The sequence below is a fragment of the Chelonia mydas genome, chromosome 9 (assembly GCF_015237465.2).
Source record: "Chelonia mydas isolate rCheMyd1 chromosome 9, rCheMyd1.pri.v2, whole genome shotgun sequence".
Classification (NCBI taxonomy): domain Eukaryota; kingdom Metazoa; phylum Chordata; order Testudines; family Cheloniidae; genus Chelonia; species Chelonia mydas.
The window spans coordinates 23,815,234-23,834,352 of NC_057855.1; the positions used below are offsets into that span (position 1 = coordinate 23,815,234).

Consider the following 19,119-nt stretch of genomic DNA (forward strand, 5'->3'; position numbering starts at 1 on the left):
CTGCCTGTGCCCCCCGTTTGTTCCCAAATGACTGAGCAGGTATGAACGGGTTGCTGCTTATCCCACATTACAAGGTACCACATTTAATGTATAGGTTTCAGAGTAGCAGCCGTGTTAGTCTCTATTCGCAAAAAGAAAAGGAGTACTTGTGGCACCTTAGAGACTAACAAATTTATTTGAGCATAAGCTTTCGTGAGCTACAGCTCACTTCATCGGATGCATTCAGTGGAAAATACAGTGGGGAGATTTATATACATAAAGAACATGAAACAATGTGTGTTACCAGACATACTGCAACCAGAGTGATCACTTAAGATGAGCTATTACCAGCCGGAGAGCGGGGGTGGAGTGGGGGGGAACCCTTTTGTAGTGATAATCAAGGCGGGCCATTTCCAGCAGTTGACAAGAACGTCTGAGGAACAGTGAGAGGTGGGAGGGCGGGGGGAGATAAACATGGGGAAATAGTTTTACTTTGTGTAATGACCCATCCACTCCCAGTCTGTATTCAAGCCTAAGTTAATTGTATCCAGTTTGCAAATTAATTCCAATTTAGCAGTCTCTGGTTGGAGTCTGTTTTTGAAGTTTTTTTGTTGAAGTAATGCCACTTTTAGGTCTGTAATCGAGTGACCAGAGAGATTGAAGTGTTCTCCAACTGGTTTTTGAATGTTATAATTCTTGACGTCTGATTTGTGTCCATTTATTCTTTTATGTAGAGACTGTCCAGTTTGACCAATGTACATGGCAGAGGGGCATTGCTGGCACATGATGGCATATATCACATTGGTAGATGTGCAGGTGAACGAGCCTCTGATATTGTGGCTGATGTGATTAGGCCCTATGATGGTATCCCCTGAATAGATATGTGGACACAGTTGGCAAAGGGCTTTGTTGCAAGAATAGGTTCCTTGGTTAGTGGTTCTGTTGTGTGGTTGCTGGTGAGTATTTGCTTCAGGTTGGGGGGCTGTCTGTAAGCAAGGACTGGCCTTTCTCCCAAGATCTGTGAGAGTGACGGGTCATCCTTCAGGATAGGTTGTAGATCCTTGATGATGCGTTGGAGAGGTTTTAGTTGGGGGCTGAAGGTGATGGCTAGTGGCGTTCTGTTATTTTCTTTGTTGGGCTTGTCCAAGAATTGTAACATTCAAAAACCAGTTGGAGAACACTTCAGTCTCTCTGGTCACTTGATTACAGACCTAAAAGTGGCAATACTTCAACAAAAAAACTTCAAAAACAGACTCCAAGGAGAGACTGCTGAATTGGAATTAATTTGCAAACTGAAACAATTAACTTAGGCTTGAATACAGACTGGGAGTGGATGGGTCATTACACAAAGTAAAACTATTTCCCCACGTTTATCCCGCCCTGCCCCCCCCCCCGTTCCTCAGAAGTTCTTGTCAAAATGGCCCGCCTTGATTATCGCTACAAAAGGTTCCCCCCCCCCATCCCACTGGTAATAGATCACCTTAAGTGATCACGCTGGTTACAGTGTGTATGGTAACACCCATTATTTCATGTACTCTTGCTATATAAATCTCCCCATTGTATTTGCCACTGAATGCATCCGATGAAGTGAGCTGTAGCTCACAAAAGCTTATGCTCAAATAAATTTGTTCGTCTCTAAGGTGCCACAAGTCCTCCTTTCCTTTAATGTATTAGCACCTTCCGTCTGATGGTCCCAAAGCCCTTGACAAAGGGGGTGTGTGATTACAGCTGTTTTACAGAATGAGGGGACTGAGGCACGCATCCTCCCCTCCTCCGGGGCGCTGGGTCTGTGGCCGAGCTGGGCATGGACCCCGGAGTCCTGGCTTCCAGCGCTGTTCTCTGGTTCGGGGCCCCGCGTTCGTATTCTTAGCTCGCTTCTCCCAGGCCAGCAGCGAAAGGGGTCCGTAGCGTAGCCCCGCCCACCGTGGGCACGAAGGCCTGAATACGTTCAGGAGCACGTCACCACGGCGCTGAGGCGGTACGTGCGGCCCAGTTGCGCAAGCGAAGCGGGACTCTTTTTTTTCTAGTGCGCACCGCGCGGAGGTGCCGCTGTGTGCTGCGTCACTGGAAGCCGGGTTGTTCTCTGCGTGGCCGGCTCCGGGTGCGGTAGGTTCTGTGCTCAGCGATCATGGCCTCTGCTGCGACTCACGCTTCTCCGGCTGCTGCTCCCGCCGCGCCTCCTCCGGCCCCAGCGGCCCCCGGCATCCTCATTGGGGACCGGCTGTACTCGGAGGTGTCACTCACCATCGACCACTCGCTCATCCCCGAGGAGCGGCTCTCGCCCACCCCCTCCATGCAGGACGGCCTGGACCTGCACAGCGAGACCGACCTGCGCATCTTGGGCTGCGAGCTCATCCAGGCCGCCGGGATCCTCCTCCGCCTGCCGCAGGTAAGCGCTGGGCCTGGAGCGCCCCCTCCTGCGGGGCTGGGCGGCGGGAGGCGGCCCCGCGCGCCCCGTTGGCCTTAGGCCGGGGCTCGGGTTGTGAGGAGGCCCTGTCCTCGGAAGGTCACCGCGCGGCTTGGGCCGCAGGGCGAGGGGTGGCGCCGCCATTGTGGCGAGGAGGCGCTGCAGGGAGGGCGCGTGTGTGTGGAGGGCGGAGTGGGGGAGGGGGAGAGCGAGGGCGCAGCCGGGTGCTTGACACAAAATGGCGGCGGCCTAGTGCCGGAGCCGGCTCTCCTGGGGAGGTGGCTGAGCCGGCTCCGCTCCCGCCCCGTGCCGCTGACTGAGCCGGCTCATCTCCCCCGCGCCGGGGGGTTGTGTTCGCAGGTGGCGATGGCGACGGGGCAAGTGCTGTTCCACCGCTTCTTCTACTCCAAGTCCTTCGTCAAACACAATTTCGAGGTGAGTTGCGGCCGGCCGGCGGACTCGCTGGGCTTGGGGTGGGGCGCGAGCTGCTTGAGGCTTTCGCCTAGTTCCAGCTTTGTGGGGCTCCTTGCTCCGATCTGCATGGGAACTGCGGGAGGGCACTAGCCCTGCCCCGGACCCTCCCTGCACTTCCTTAGGGAAGTGTCGGTAAAGCTGCGTTTTTCAGCTTTTAGGGGGTGGTTTCTCCATCTGATTGTGTAACGTGTCCAGTGGGACGTACAAATCTCCGTCTTACGGAAATGGGCTTCTTTTCAGATTGTTGCTATGGCCTGCATCAATCTCGCTTCCAAAATTGAAGAAGCACCTCGTCGTATAAGAGATGTGATAAATGTCTTTCATCATTTGCGCCAGTTAAGAGCAAAAAGGTAAGACTAGCTCCATTTTCAGTATATCCACCCACTATCACTGTAATATATGCCAGATTTATCAAACCAGTTTGATCTTCCAGGCTAAATCCGACACCCTAAAATTGAGAAGGGTGTGATCCTTGGCTGTTACATACACATACGTTTCTTCAGCTGGTTTCTATCAATGTGACTTTGGCAAAAGCAGAAATATATTGCTCTGAAGGCATGGTTCATATAGGTGCAAGGCTGAGTATTTGTTCCAATGTAAAGTCTGTCCCTAATTGAATTGGGGGTCTTTGCGTTTCTGAAAGGAAGTTTTAGGTATAAGTTTGGTTAGCTGGCGGACTGTTTGGTATTCTTTTTGATTTTTATACTCTTTAGTGTAGGTGTACTTTGCTATAAGTTCTTTGTGCAAATTAAATAATTTTGTATTATAGCTTAGTGATGTATCTTGTTAGAATATTCTGTATATTTGGCTACCATAAACAGTAAAATAGACTGAAGTATATAAATATAACAGTATTTGTGGTGAGAAAGCAGTATAATAAAGTGACAGGGGAAAGTATGATTTGATCTACAGCGTATGGAGCTTTAATGACACATCAGCAAGGAATGTAGGATTGAATCTTGGAAGTTGAGTGCACCTGTGGTTGTAGAACCTGAGAGTGGTACTTTAATGGTACAGTGAGAACTTTCAAATCTGTAAAATTGAACCTTATATTCATTTAGCTGATCTGTATGTGCTTCTGTGGTGATTCTGCTTTTAGTTTGTAGAACCGTTTTCAGTTGAGTGCTTAATTTTTGGCTTTTTAAGTGTAAAGCAAGGTTACGTTACTAGGTTAAAGAAGGTGCAAGGAATGTGTTTGAAGGGGAGTAATGCCCAATAAATATTTCACAACAAGGCAGTGTTTAAACCTGGCTTTTAAACAGTAATGCAGACTTTCTGTAGATGTTAATGAAGTCATTTCAGTTATCTCATCCATCTTGTCTCTAGTAAACGTACCTAGTTGTATTGACTACGTTGAAAGATACAGAATACAGTAAATTAAAGCTCTGAGGGACTTTCTTTTCTACTAGTTAAAAATAGAACTATTTTTTTCTGTATTCTGTCTTGCCAGGTGAAAGGGGAATTTAAAAAAAAATTTTTTGAAGAAATGGAGTAGAAAAATTTTAGGGAAATGAGTTGTATTTATGGTGAATTTGTTCTACATATTCAGTACTTGCAGTGCACAAATATAGCCGGTTTATGTTAAACCTTCTTCTTTTATTGCCACATTCTCACCTCTTTAAAGTCCGTTTTAGTAATAGAAAAATGGACTATCCGTGTCTGATTTGAATGGAACCTAGTTTTTTAAAATGAGGAACTAATGATTTCTTGTTGGTACTGGGAGAATTCTGTAAATTTACAGAGTTTGGATTCCATGGAATCTGTTGAAGATTACTATTTACCATAATTACGACAAAGGAAGCTTCTTATTTGATTACTAAAACTGGTTTACTTCTTAATGTCTCAGCTTTGAACCAGAGACTAAAGGTTAATTGGGGATGTAAAATGCTTTTCTGTGCTATAAGAATAAGAATGAGTTAACTTCTTTATATAGTATTGGAAGGATCAGAGAAACAAATTTACTTATAAATTTTTTTTTCCAGACAGCCTGTTCCAATTCAGATTATCAATTACATATGTTAAGTGGTGTCTACAATGCATCATGCCCAAAGAGACAAAGATCACTTCTTGACCCATTTGTTAATTCACTTGTAGCAAAATGGGTATCATTGCCTTAAGATTCTGAGAAATGAATCTGCATGAAATTAATCTTAATGTCTAAGTGTGACACTCAGGCTTGCTTTTCTAAAACAAGCTGGATATAAACATTTTTCTGTACTTTTTACAAGCTTACTAATACGTAAACTGTACACGTTATTAACTTCAGCTCTTTTTTCCCTTGCAACCGACTATACAGCGACCAGCTACATTTACCAAAGCCTGGGTGATGTGGAGTGGTACATAGAGATGAAGCTGTCGTCATGGCAACAGTGAGTGAAGTATCGAAAATCCCCAAGGAGAAGCCAGTGCTCTGAGAATAGGTCACTGGAATCGGGGGACTAACAGGTTGGCCGCTGGTGAACCATTTGGAAGAACTCCTGTATCTTGTTATAAGCTTTTTTCTTTGCTGTCCAGGTTTTTAGTATATTAGTTTACTGTTTTGTTTTTTTTTATTTGGAGCTAACACTTAGGCTCTATTTAGAATTTTCACTGACATCGTGACACAAGAAGAATTGATCTAGTTCTAGTTATGTTACACTTAGTTTTCATATTGTCTTAGTCTAATTTCTGTTAACTTTATCCGTAAAGTACTAAAACTCTGATTTCTAAAAGCATATTGAAGTATTAAATATTCATTCTTTATATCTTTTAGACACTTACTGGTTCCTAGTTCCAACTTTTGCTGCTTAAGATTCAGATTTGACATATAAACCTTGTTCAAGAATACAAAAAAGGCCCTGACTAAGCACAAGACTGTGCGTATGCTGGAAGATTTTTTTAACTACCCCTCCTGTTCATGTGTTCGCATGATTGGGGTTCAGATGTCTGAATTCTCAAGCCCAGAGGCTCATACAAAGCCTTTGGTCAACTTCTAGGTAGTAGGCACAGGGCTAAAAGTAGTTTTTTGACAAATAAATGCTTCTGTTGTATTCTCACTATGACAATATGCCATGGAGTATTGTACATAAAATTTTTGTGTGCATGAATAAGTCTCTGTGGTATTAAATTGAAAGCCTGTTTTTCATATCAGCATGCTAAGAACTTGTTCTTTTGAAATATCTGAAAACATACTTGACTGCATATGTTGAGCCATGTTTAGCATGTAGAACATAAGTTGCAGTTGATGTGGGTTATAGCCCTGGGTTTTTGCTAACTATATTATATTATTAGCACCCACTTTTTCTCTGACATCAGTTTTATAGTCTTATGAACTGATTTAAGGGAAGCTTTTAGGAAGCTGCTCTTATTTTCACATCATCAGTGAAATAACTTCATGACATTGGCTTGTAATATATGCAAATCTTGACTCCTGCAGTGTTTCAGTTAGAATATCACACAAAATTGAACTCTCATTTCTTCTTTTGTCATATTAAATAATGTGACATTTCAGGCTCTTTCAGTGGCAATGAGTGTCTGAGTGGATCACATCTGTGGCGTGAGGTATTTTTAATGTTTACAAATGGTAGAAAGGTAGAGTTTTTCTTTCATCCTCTGCTTCTCTTATCCATCTGCTTTCTAATGGAAAGAGAAAAAATGTTCTAAGGTCAGTATCAAAGAGGTGGTGATTCCAATTAGGAGTGGTAGAAGATAGAAAAGACTGCACTTTTGACAGTTCATTTAATTATTAGTATTACAAAACGTCCTCGTTTTATGGCCTGATTCACTAGTCATAGTTTGTTTTATGACTAACCTTTAATGTTAGGCTATCTAGGTTATGGCCACTAGCTCCATGTTCTGTGTACATATTTATTTCATAGTGAAACTTGGCACTTTAACTGTAATGATGATATTACAAGGTAGACTGTTGGGTGCAATGTTCAGGGAGAGAATCCGAAAGCTGATTTGGGGAGCACTTCTGAGGTGTAGGGAGGGTAGGCATCTCAATTGTCCTTGCAGCGCTTGATCTTCTCCCCTTCCCGCCCCTTCAGACCAGCAACAAAATGGCTATTCAGAGTGTTGCGCAAAATGAAAATCCTTATAACTGAGGACATTTGCAGGCAGAAGCAGTGGCAACTTTTTTTCTTTCCTCTTACCAGGAGATAGGTGCAAATTAGGAAGTTTTAGAACGAACGTGCCATTTTAATGAATGGTGTAAATTCCTAATTATTCTTAATTTCTGCCACCGGTAGGGCACAGTTGACTGCCTTTTATGCAGAATCATATTTGTGAAAAAGTAGATAAATCCTAAATTGCACCTCATAAGTTTTCCATTTCTTCGTCTAGATGCTATGAACATAAGTTCTTTCTCTGGACTCTTTGTTTGGATTGTAGTACCATAAAACTGATGTCCTTGATGAGCATGGTGCATGTCTGAGCAACTGAGTAAAGCAGACATCTTTTAATGGCTTGATTATCATCCCTTCCCTGTCATTTTGGTGCTGAGGGCCTACTGCTCAAGTAGGTGCTATAAGTACTCAGCACCACGGACAATCAGAATACAAATATGGAGTACTTTATAACTACTTTCTGATCTTTCTGGTGGTAATAGGTCTGGATAGCATTGTAGGTCTTCATTATATGCTCGAGTTTCTTATGTAGTTTGACAATTCATCTTTGCAAAGCCTATATTAATGGAAGATAGGAGATAACCATTGTTTATGAACTGCTGTCACAAATGTGTATAGTAGGCCTATAAAAATGTTCAGACTGGGTCTTGACTTTTTTGTGGACTATATGTTGAGTGAGATGTTTCTCTGTCCCTTATCACAAAATAGCATACTACTAATAAGAAGAGGAGTTGAGCAGGTGCAGCTAAACAACAGGTTTTTGCCTTGAAACATAGTGGCTTTGCTAATATTTTGGTTGTTAACTTGGATATATTATATTTTGTTTGAGTCTATTACTGTCTCTGAAATGCTCTAACTAGGCTTCAGAATAAGCCTACCTTTCTAACTAACCTAAGCAGTTTATCTAAAATCCCACCCTAAGCATTTAAGATCAGTCTCAGTGTATCTTAAAACTCATCAGGAGACCCTAAAAGTATTGAATCCCTGATGACCTAATAGTTCTTCAAAAATTTCTCCTTTAGCAATGATCCCCTCCTAAAAATAAGAGGCGATATTTTGATAACTGGGTTGTAATCTTTGCAGTATCTGAAGTGGAATAAACTGCATGTAGTCTGTCCTTATTATGCGAGTCATTGTCAAATATTTACTTGTCTGTGGGAAACAGATTTAATAAGATGATAGCATAATCACTCGTCCCCAGGTATTTCTATCCCTATAGAAGATTCAGATGAGTTTGTTTTCAGACTTGGTAACTTGCTGCTTTTTACTTTACATACATGATGATGATTATCTTAAACATGTGACAACTATACAGAATTGAGATACTACTGATTCAGCTTCACTTTAAAAAAACAAACATTTGACTTCAGTATAACAGTAGTTCATAAATGAGTTATTCTTGCTTAAAACATGGGTGAATATGCTTTAGTGCAGCAGGGGTAGTCAATATGTGGACTGTGGGCCAAATCCAGACTTTTGAATGGACCCCAAAATCTTTACTTATTATTAATTTACTATTTAGAGTGTGCGTACACACACTTTTTTATTTTCTCTGGAGTCTGGACTTAGACAAAAAATAAACTAACCCTGCTTGTCTTTAAACAATGTAATGTCTTATTGCAAAGTAGACTGTCAGTTTGAAGGATACAGTAGTTCTTGAATAGACGTTCTTTGAGATTCTTGTAGTTATCTATATCAGTAGAATGCAGTTTAATGACAAATTTTGAGCTGTCATGGAATTAGTAATTCAGTGTGCTTCCAGGTCATACAGTTAATCCAAATGTCAATGGCATTCCAAAATTGATCTTGCCATATATTTGGTCCCATCCTGCCAGCAGGGGGGAACTAGACCATGAATTGCTTCCCTCAGTGGTCCAGCTGGAAGAAGTGAGTGTCTTGCCAAATATGCGTGATCTCTGAAAGAGGTGTTATAAGAATCACATGTTACGTTATATTTATTATGCTGAGTTGCATCTGCAGTCTTTCTGTATTGGTATATATTGCATCTTTGCAGTCAGATCATAATATTGTAGAAAGGTTTTGCTGGGAATGCTGGAGATAAATTAGATGATGCAATTTGATTAACTCTTTTGCAGTATAATTATTTACTGAGGGGATAAACTGTTATCCTTTGACTTGTATAGCACCCAAAATATGCTATGCACATTACAGGCATATAACACAGGCCCCTGCTCTAAGACCTTGTAAGCTAAATCAACAGTATAAAGAAAAATTGTAGAAGAAAATGAGTTAGGGAGCAAAAAACCTAGACAAAGGGAGAAATACACAAAATAGGATATGTTGCTTGGGTGCTCTACTGTGCAGTAATTGGTGCCTGTGTGGTGGGGTTTTTTTGTTTAAAGACTTTACATTTTTAATTACCTGAATACAGTATATTGGAGGACTGTGAGTGGAGAGATTGGAAATTGTATGACATACCAGGGTTTGTGTATCTTTCTGTGTGAAGAGTTCTTACCTTGCAAACGTTTGATGTACTGAACTGCACCCATTAGTTTTTCTAATAGCTCAGTATTCAGGTGGGTTGTTCCTTTTTTTGGTGTCCTGTTTTGAGCAATAAGATGCTCCACAGTGTTTAATTTTGGGAGTCCTCTTTGCTCAGAGGTCTCTGGTGGTCTCTTGAAACTCCCTTGGAAATTCTGTTTACTCCCTTTAAATCTGATCTTGGCACACTTGCTTTCTTTCAAATTTTGATATGGACATTTTCCTTTCATCCTATGCATAGGCAGTTCCAATACAATAAAACATGAACTTGCTTAAATTAAACTTAGTATTAGCTGATACAGCACTTAGATAGTTAAACAAGCTTTTTGCTAGAGGAAATGATTAGTGTATTCAGATTATTATCATTGATCACTTTCAAATGTTGGTACTGTAGGTGTTTGAAATTTGCATTATAAATTGTAAATCACATTATTTTAGTTTTGATACTGGAAGGCAGTTTGCACAATCAGTAACACAGGAGTAATGTTAGCAAGATGGCCGTCTTAGTTTAGCTACAATCAGAGCTCAGCTACAGGAATTACAGGTTGAAACTAAACTAGTTTAAACTTGGACAGCACAAGATTAATGCTTAAACTTGCTTGCAGGAGTTTAAAACAGGTTTCTGTTGCCATTAGTTGGTTGGAAGGGAAAACAGAGATGCAACTATTCTGGATATGCAAAACAGTTTTGATTTTATTTCTTACAAACTATAGGACTCCAAGCCCCTTGATACTTGATCAGAACTACATAAACACCAAAAATCAAGTAATCAAAGCTGAAAGGAGGGTACTGAAGGAGTTGGGATTTTGTGTTCATGTCAAGCATCCACATAAGGTGAGTTGTCAAACGAAATACATACTTGCAAGTATTGAGCTGCCTTGACAGCATCTTTGTGAGCTGTAATAGAAGAAATGCAGGTTTGGAATTGACTTGGGGTCTCTCTCCCACACTTTTCTGTAGGTAACTGAAGTTAATTGTCCACACAGCTGAAACATTTGGCTGATTAATAGCTTGCTGTTTGTCTTGGTAGAAGTCACTTGCCTACACTATGGCAGAGGTGACAGTCATATGTAAAAGTTGTAAAATTGGGGATATGTTTCAATGGACAACAAGAACTAGATGTGTATGGGTTTTCAGCCTTTGCTGTGGGATTGAAGTAGAACACGACCATGTAAAAATATAAGAAAATTGTTTGTTTAAAAACATGCATCTATCACTTTTCCTCCTGTGTTAAAGTTGAGTTTTTTTCTCTTATCCCTCAGATCATTGTTATGTATTTACAAGTCTTAGAATGTGAACGTAATCAAACCCTCGTTCAGACAGCCTGGTAAGTTTATTCTTTTCCATTTTTCCTAGCCAGGAAAATAGTAGCAGAAATAACAAGCTTGATGTCCCATATGCAAAGCATTGAGCTGTAAGTTACTAGATTAAAATATACATATTTCACAATGCATTTAATGCTTGTTTCTGCTTACTATTTTCATGGTTTGATTAACTTACTTTAATGGAGAACTCAATTTAACTTTGTTCTTTTTTCTACTCTTTAATTAAAGGGTAGTCCATGATGGTAAGTCATAGAACTCTGCCCTCTGCACCACAGCTCACCTGGGGATGGCCTGATTGGCTGCCCTTCTCTCCAGTCAATCCAGTGCAAGCTCTCATCCCGAGATTCACTGAAGTGGTCCATATCCATCTTGCAGCATCTTCTAGTTCTGTCCGGGTGTCAAAAGGATTTGTATATTTGCTTCTAGAAGTAACTGTTCAACATGTTTCTAAATGTATATTTGTTGCCTACCTACTGTACTTTAGTGTATCTAAAGGACCCATGGACACATTTTGGATTGACTACTTTCAACCAATATGGATTCAGTTGACTTAATTAAATTTGGATTACAAAGTTACTTAAAGCGAATACAGCATGCTCATACTTTCTTATCATAGTATTTAGAAATTGAACGTTGGGCACCATTTTATATAAGTCACTGGTGATTGGTTGTGCTGTTAACTTCTGTAATTCACGTGTTTATAAATTTGTAGAGATGTCCCTGAAGTTCAAAAGTCATTATTGGCATAACAATACTTGGCAATACTAGCTTGGTAGAGGAAAAGTACTATAATTTGGTGAAGTTAACTATGCAATTTGTAGTAACCAGTCCCAATGATTATTGAAAGATGTAGTTAGTTGCTTGCCCTGTGTCAACCATTTAACCTTGTGTTGAATAAAGTTAAAAATAAGCAGATGGTTATCTGCTTCCAAAATAGAATAAATAAAGTTGAAACAGAACTGGTGTATTATGTGTAAAATTTAAGACTTTATTGGTCATATCTTTAGCTACCTCATAATGGTAGTGGATATAAAAGTACAGCAGTTCTTACACAATTGAGTTTCAGACAAAAAAGGATTTACCTCTTGGGTAGAGGGCTTTCATTGTTTAAGTGACAGTAAACACCTATAGAAAAACATGCTTGGCCCATCATATAACTGGACAAACTATTCTTTGGACTTTATAGATTTGTAAAGTTTAGCTTGATGGACACTTCATAGAATATCCTAAAGTATTTGGGGGAAAAAAATCAATTTTAACCATAACATTTGCAAAAATCCCTCATTTGGTGACATTCAGAGTTCTGTTTCTAAGTGAGAAGTAGTTCTTGCATTGGGACTTCAGAGCAATGACAATGGTGCATATTTTGATGTTACAAAAGTGAAGCAACAAATTCAAAATGTTAACCCCTTTAAAACTACAGTGGTAGTACTACAGTCTAAAAAAAGCAATAAGCATATGTAAGTTAAAGAAAAAATAATAAAGTAGATTGAGTCTCCAGTTTTGTTTCTTTAAACTGAAGGTGATAAGTGAACATGAGACAAACTTGTAATTAACTTTTTTTTAGGAATTACATGAATGACAGTCTTCGAACTAATGTATTCGTTCGTTTTCAACCAGAGACAATAGCATGTGCTTGTATTTATCTTGCTGCTAGAGCTCTTCAGGTAAGCATATCTGTGTTGTTAAATCGCTTGGAATTGGTATATTTGTTTTTGTTCCTGGAAAACATCTGTAATGATACTAAAGGTCAGATTTCTTTGATCTTTAGATATTAAGGCTTAATTCTGTCTTTTTTTTTAGATTCCCCTGCCTACCCGTCCTCATTGGTTTCTACTCTTTGGCACCACAGAAGATGAGATTCAGGAGATATGTATAACCACTCTGAAGCTTTATACTAGGAAAAAGGTAACTTGTTTTTAGAATTGACTAACTTAAATGAAGGTAAAGCCAGCATTGCTAAGTGGTGGGTGGGGGGGGTGATGGAGTTTGAACACATATATAACATGCACAATTAAAAATCTACCAGACAAAAGCTCCCCTATAGTCACCATTCCCTCCTTGAGGAAGAGCATGAAAGAGCGAATGACGTATGACAGATGTTGGTCATGTTTAATGTATGGGTGTCAGATACCATAAGAGGTGTGGTATATTGACTAGAGTAATCTTGGTCCAAAATCTTGACCGTGTATATTCCTCTCTTAAACAGCCTAATTATGAATTGCTGGATAAAGAAGTAGAAAAGAGAAAAATGGCATTACAGGAAGCTAAACTTAAAGCAAAAGGATTAAACCCAGATGGTACTCCAGCTCTCTCAACACTGGGTGGCTTTTCTCCTGCTTCCAAACCATGTAAGTTACAATGCAAGGAACAGTGCTGTAGGAAGATGTCTATATATGATGAATCCCTTGTGATTCTATACCTTGATGCGGTAGAAGGAATGAGATGTAAAATTTCTCATTCTCCACTGAGAGTTGTGAAGTTATCTAAACTTCTCATATGGTTAAAGCTAGAGGATAACATTTTAATTACTTTTGGTTACTGGATTTTCATTGATACCCATTATTGGCAACCTCCAATAATGTGATATTGAAGGAAAAATTGCAATACCGATTAGATGGTCATTCTGTAATACTACTTGGTTAATGCCACTTAATGATACACATTCAGCATATGCATCACTGTATCTTTACTGTGGAAGTACACAATAAATATTGAAAGCTTGTAATTATGGCTTGTGTGAGTAAGTGGGATTTTCATATGCCAGTGTTTCTGAAATGCAGTGGAATATTTAAAGTGACGCTGTTAATTTGAAATCTAGTCACGTGACACAACTCAACTCATCTTTTAACTGATGTACCTGCTCATTATTTTCCTTGTGCTAGGTATTTCTAACAAGTGTTTTAAAACATCTTTTTCAATTTGTGTTTATCCATCAAGGTACAGTAGGACCACTGCAATTCAAAGCTGTGAATGTGAACAATTCAAAATCTAGAAATGGAAGTTCCAGTAGCAGTGTTGTCTTGATAATAATGTAGAATAGGTGCATAGAACATAGCTTTAGTTATACGTTTAACAGACTAGCCAATAATTAAAATTATGCAGTAAAGAACTTCAAAGGGATCCTGTCAGTTTAGAACATACAAGTCTTAACTTTTTGCCAATAGATCTGTCTTTCAATGATATTTTTAACATTTAAATTCCAGTAGCACTTACAGGGCAAAGCTAGGTCGAGCATGATTATACTAGGCAATGTACAAACACACAATAAATGATTACAGTACATTATCTGAAAACTGGAGCAAATGTACAGAAACTAAATCATTGTTTTGTTTCTGTCTTTCAAAGTAACAGCTATTCCTTGAGAACTAGCAATATGGTTGAACTTTGAAAGTTCTTTGAAGTAGTGCATGCAAAATTCCCTTATGGACTCCTAAAGGGAGGGTGAAGGGATAATTTTATTCATGGCTAGCTGAGTGAAATTGGGATTTGAGGGCATTCAGAACAAGCCAGCAACTCATTTTTTAATGGTAATTCTACTGTTGGCTATTTGAGGCATAAGATTTAAACCTTCTTCTCAAATCACATCCAGTATGTGGTGCAATTCATGGCATTGGTTTTGAAATGAAGCCCTAGACAGGGCTTTGGAACGGAGCTGGAACACGGAGCAACTGTGGAGCAGTGGAGCTGCAGGTTTTTGCCTGGAGCTGGAGCAGGGCCGGAGCCCAGCTCCGAAGCACTGACCCAAAATGTTTTGCTCTTGGTTAGATGACCTGATTGTTTGTTTGGTTCCATGAGCTTACGTGCTCAAGCTAGTACAGTAGAAGCTGTGTTATCCAGCACTTTACTAACCAGAACACTCTAGAAACCCGACATTTCTGATATCTCCAAATACAAATTAAAAGTATGGTTGGCGCAGGACTGGCAGGCTCCCTGCCTGGCTCTGTGGGGCTCCCCGGAAGCGGCAACATGTCCTGGCTGCTCCTAGGTGGAGGAATGGCCACAGGGGCTCCGTGCACTGCCCCATCCCTGAGCGCCAGCTCCGCAGCTCCCATTGGCCAGGAACCGTGGCCAGTGGAGCTGCCAGGGGTGGCACCTGCAGGCGGAGGCAGCATGCAGAGCTGCCTGGTCACGCCTCCGCCTACGAGCAGCAGGGACATGTTGCCAATTGTGGGGAGCCACCTATGGTGAGCGCTGCCCGGATTCAGCACCCCAAAACCCCTCCCACACTTCCTCCCAGAGCCTGCCCCCTGAGCGCTGCTCCCCCTTCCCCCCCAACTCCCTCTCAGAGCCTGCGCCCCCTCCCGGACCCAGACTCTCTCCCTCCATTGGTAAGTACAAGTCTTAGTTAACCAGAATTTTTGACTAAACCCATGCCAAACACAGATTTTACTGTAGTAAGGTAAGTTTCATATCTTAAATAAGCAAGAACACCTTGTCTGCAGCTCTCAATGAGGCCAGTTAGAACTGGCTTCTGTTCTCAAAATTTTGTTCCAACAGCCTAATTCTGACTTCAGGACAAGGTGCAAGAGCCATCTATTTTCCCAGGGTTCTAAGAAGTATATGTGAAGGGAGCAGGGTATTTACTCTTGATGGAGAGACATACTTCATCTTGTTTCATAATTTGTGTCTATTACATGTGCCTTGGACGAAAGGATAAATGCATCTTTAAAGAAACATATTAGAAACATATTCTCCTCATCGTATGATTTACAGACTACTTAAATAAAGGATTTTACTGGTGTCTTTAATGTAGTAGTTTCACTTACAGGAGCAGCTACTAAATGGAAAGGAAGAGAAGCAGTCAGCATTAAAAGTTTCTAGTTAGCACTGATATAAAGTTAGCACTTGCATAAAATGTACCAAAAAATCCTGTTCCTTGATGGCAAATTCTACTGCTAGTGGATAACATCTTAACCTTGAATTATTTGCTCTCATTCTTAGCTTCCCCAAGAGAAATGAAAACTGAGGAGAAAACACCAGTATCTGTGAATGCTAAAACTATTAAAAAAGAACCAGAAGAAAGGCAACTAGCTTCAGAGAGTCCTTACAATGGGTAGGAAAAATCTCTTTTTAAGCCAGCCAATTTTAAGTCAGGCACTTTCAAGTTAAACTTCGCCATCTAGTTTTGTGAAAATAAATGTGTTTTGTTAAGTGTAATTTTCAGGGTTTTTTAATTTTTTTATTTTTAAATTTAAGCATGAGAAAAGAAAGCAAGAGAAGTAGAAGCAGCAGAAGTGCTAGTAGATCAAGGTCAAGAACAAAGTCACGGTCTAGATCTCATACTCCTAGGAGACAGTAAGTAAAACAGTACTTTTTGATTGCTAAATGACTTACTTGTTTTAAGAGGTGTCTTAAAATGCCATTCCATATAGTAGATGGTCTTACAATAGATAGTTTACTAACAGCAAATCTCTCCATTAAAGTACAGTATCTCACAATTGTACTGGTATCCAGGAGGTACTGAAGTGCACGTGGTAGTGGATGAAAATCCGTGGTTTAAGAATATTCATACAGTCTAAAGATAAATCAACTATAATACCAAAACTCACCTGTGACAGAGAGTAAGGTCCTCTTACGATATTTGCAAACCATCACTTGCACCCAAGTTTTCCATTTTAAATATGAGAATTTCTTAAGCTTTTCCCTTAAAGCTTTGAGAATAGTTGTATTTACTGAAAGTGCTGTAAGAAATTGAGTCTCTTATGCAGCCAAATTTTGCATGTAACCTCCTCCCCAAATATCTGAAGTGTATGTAAGATCCATATTAAGGAATGTGTGGAAATGTTAGCCATTTAAATGTATAGCTTTAGAGACCAAATCTTGTTCTATGGATACCCATTTATCTTTGGAACTGCTAGGAGTTGAACACATGTACAAGTCTTTAGCTATTGTTGCAAAGAAAATCCTGATATCAGTGGTTTTTAACCAATGCAGTGTCTGCTGGAGTTTGTAAAGAGCCTTAAATGATAACTCAGTGATGTGAATGATCTCAGATCTGTGATCAAACTTATATGACATGTCACTATTAACACTTCACTGCCCACAGCACGTAAAAAAACAGACTTTCTGTTTAAAATCTAGGTAGTTGTATAAGTTTTTTTATTTTCACAGTGTAAAAAGATGTAAACATCCTAATTTTTAATTTTTTTTGTAAGTTACAATAATAGGAGGAGTTTATCCGGAACATACAGCTCAAGGTCAAGAAGCAGGTCCCGCAGTCACAGTGGCAGTCCTCACAGACATCATAATCATGGATCTCCACACCTAAAAGCCAAGCACAGCAGAGATGAGTTGAAGAGTGCAAATAGACATGGTCACAAAAGGAAAAAATCTCGCTCGCGTTCTCAGAGTAAATCCAGGGATCACTCCGAGGCTGCCAAGAAACATAGGCATGAACGGGGACATCACAGGGACAGGCGTGAAAGATCCCGCTCTTTTGAGAGATCTCATAAAGGCAAGCACCATAGCAGCAGTCGTTCAGGACATAGCAGACACAGACGCTAAGTTTTGGTTCTGCTTCTGATTTTAGTTACACTTGTATATAATACAGTGTATGGACTGTGAGATTGGAGAAGAAACTGATTAGGAATTGATTTATTTAAAGTTCAACAGCTAATTTTCTAAAACATGTAGGACATTTTTCTTTAGAAGAACTATGTTAAATTTTTGCACATAATACCTTAGCAGTATCAAACGATTGAAAATAATGATCAGGTTAAATTCTATGTATTAGAGTTGTGTATTGTTTATCAATATCAGAACTGGAGAACATATTTCTGTTTAAAAAAAAAAAAGTACCTTATTTTTATACAGGCCAATTGCAGACGCTTATATTTAAGTATAGTTATTTGTCTAAACAATGGTGGATACTTTCTTACACTGGTTTTAGTCTGCATGTGTATAAAGATTTTTACAAGAAATAAAATATAGTGCTGGTTTTTTTTTACTGCTCTGTTGAGTTGAATTGTTCTAATTATTACCAAAGCTAATTCAAAGCAAACTGCTTTGTTAGACTGAATTATCACCTCCACTGAGGAGGAAAAGGACATTTTCACAATCCTTTTGAGAGCAGAGGGAATCCAACTTCTAGAATTTCAAAATTTGAGTTTGGGACAGTTAATCTTTAAGAATCATGTCACACTCAAACTACAACTAAAAGATGAATAATAACTGTTCATGTTCTTGCAAATTTTAGAGACCACATTTTTAGTTTCAAGTATAAACATAATTTGTGTGGATATGGTGCATTCTCATTTCGGGGAATGGCTCCATTTATTCAGTAGTGCTGGGTTCTTTAGTCCCTCCTAAAGGAGGCAGTCAGCTGTCTTGATTGGCTGAGCTAACTCTCTAGATAAGTCCTTCCACAGAAAGTCCCCTCCAGAATTTTCTCTGGCTCCAAAGGGAAAGCAAGCAGTGTTTGTCATTCCCCCCCAGGTTCTTTTATTTCCCCTTAGCTGTCCACTTTGTTAGTGTAGGGTTACTTCTTGTGCTTAAGGGCTGTTCAGATTTACCTCCATGGAGCTCCAGGCAATTGTGGGGACTTTGACCATGCTTCCTCTTCAGATTAGCCCTGGTAATGGTGAAAAAAGCATAAAAAGAAAAGGGCATCTCTGTGTTCTGCTCACTCCCCTTTGGCATAGTGTACTAAGGGGAAAAGTGTTCCTTTTGCTCCCCCAACCTCAGGTCAGGGCTACTGCAGTTAGATAGCAAGCAGCATATATGTCCCTGGCATAGGAGAGTGCAGTGGTGGCTGCTGCTAAGTGAGGAGCCCAGTAAGACAAGGCACTGAAGAAAGTGCCCAGGAAACAGGCCCATTTTGCTGCCACTAATGTGGACTGGGCCCTTATCAGCAAGTATCCCACCTCAGCAGCTCTGGTCAACACGGTAAAACTCCAGGGCCCCAGTAGGGTGACCAGACGTCCCGATTTTAGCGGGAGAGTCCTGTGTCCGGACTTCACATCGGTCGGGACACCCTTTGTCGCGATATTAGGGACTGCTCGCTATGAGTCACGGCGCGTACCAAAGTCCCAGGGCTGGCGGCGCTTCCTGGGGTAGCTCCTGGTGCCTGCCCGGCGGCAGGAGCCTGCAGTGCGGGCGGCCCCTAGGCACAGAGGTGGAGGGGGTCTCTGTGTGCTGCACCAGCTCCCTCCTGCCCAATCAGAGCTGCGGAGGTGGGGCTTGCTGGCAGTGGGCAGAGAGCTCCCCACCGACCTAACCCTCGGAGCCAGAGGGTCCTGCCGGATGCTTCCTGGGAGCCGCCCCAGGTAAGCACCACTGGGACTCCACCTCACCCCGGTAGGTCCCTCTGGCTCTTAGGGTTGGG

General features: G+C 40.6%; 1 protein-coding gene across 4 annotated transcripts; it reads left to right on the top strand.

Annotated features, from left to right (window-relative positions):
• The first annotated feature begins 1,614 nt into the window (after positions 1–1,614).
• On the top strand, positions 1,615–17,741 carry CCNL1 (cyclin L1). Of its 4 annotated transcripts, XM_007067079.4 has the most exons (11): positions 1,657–2,368; positions 2,747–2,821; positions 3,101–3,210; positions 10,182–10,302; positions 10,731–10,795; positions 12,361–12,460; positions 12,597–12,701; positions 13,003–13,144; positions 15,738–15,849; positions 15,993–16,091; positions 16,952–17,741. In XM_007067079.4, exons 1-11 carry the CDS (start codon positions 2,108–2,110, stop codon positions 17,298–17,300), a joined length of 1,539 nt encoding a protein of 512 aa, XP_007067141.2. In that variant the 5' UTR covers positions 1,657–2,107; the 3' UTR covers positions 17,301–17,741. The 4 variants fall into 4 exon arrangements, 2 of the variants coding, with proteins under 2 accessions (XP_037764280.1, XP_007067141.2); XR_005226679.2 differs by lacking the exons at positions 13,003–13,144; positions 15,738–15,849; positions 15,993–16,091; positions 16,952–17,741 and adding an exon at positions 11,022–11,035 and having other exon boundaries at positions 1,615–2,368; positions 12,597–12,630; XR_006283614.1 differs by lacking the exons at positions 12,361–12,460; positions 12,597–12,701; positions 13,003–13,144; ... (1 more) ...; positions 15,993–16,091; positions 16,952–17,741 and adding an exon at positions 11,022–12,179 and having other exon boundaries at positions 1,616–2,368; positions 10,731–10,882.
• The last annotated feature ends 1,378 nt before the right edge of the window (positions 17,742–19,119 follow it).

Coding starts and splice junctions, on each gene's coding strand:
- CCNL1 (XM_007067079.4), top strand. CDS start 2,108: ATGGCCTCTGCTGCGACTCACGCTTCTCCGGCTGCTGCTCCCGCCGCG. Junction 2,822..3,100: donor TCGTCAAACACAATTTCGAG/GTGAGTTGCGGC, acceptor GCTTCTTTTCAG/ATTGTTGCTATGGCCTGCAT. Junction 10,303..10,730: donor ATGTCAAGCATCCACATAAG/GTGAGTTGTCAA, acceptor CTTATCCCTCAG/ATCATTGTTATGTATTTACA.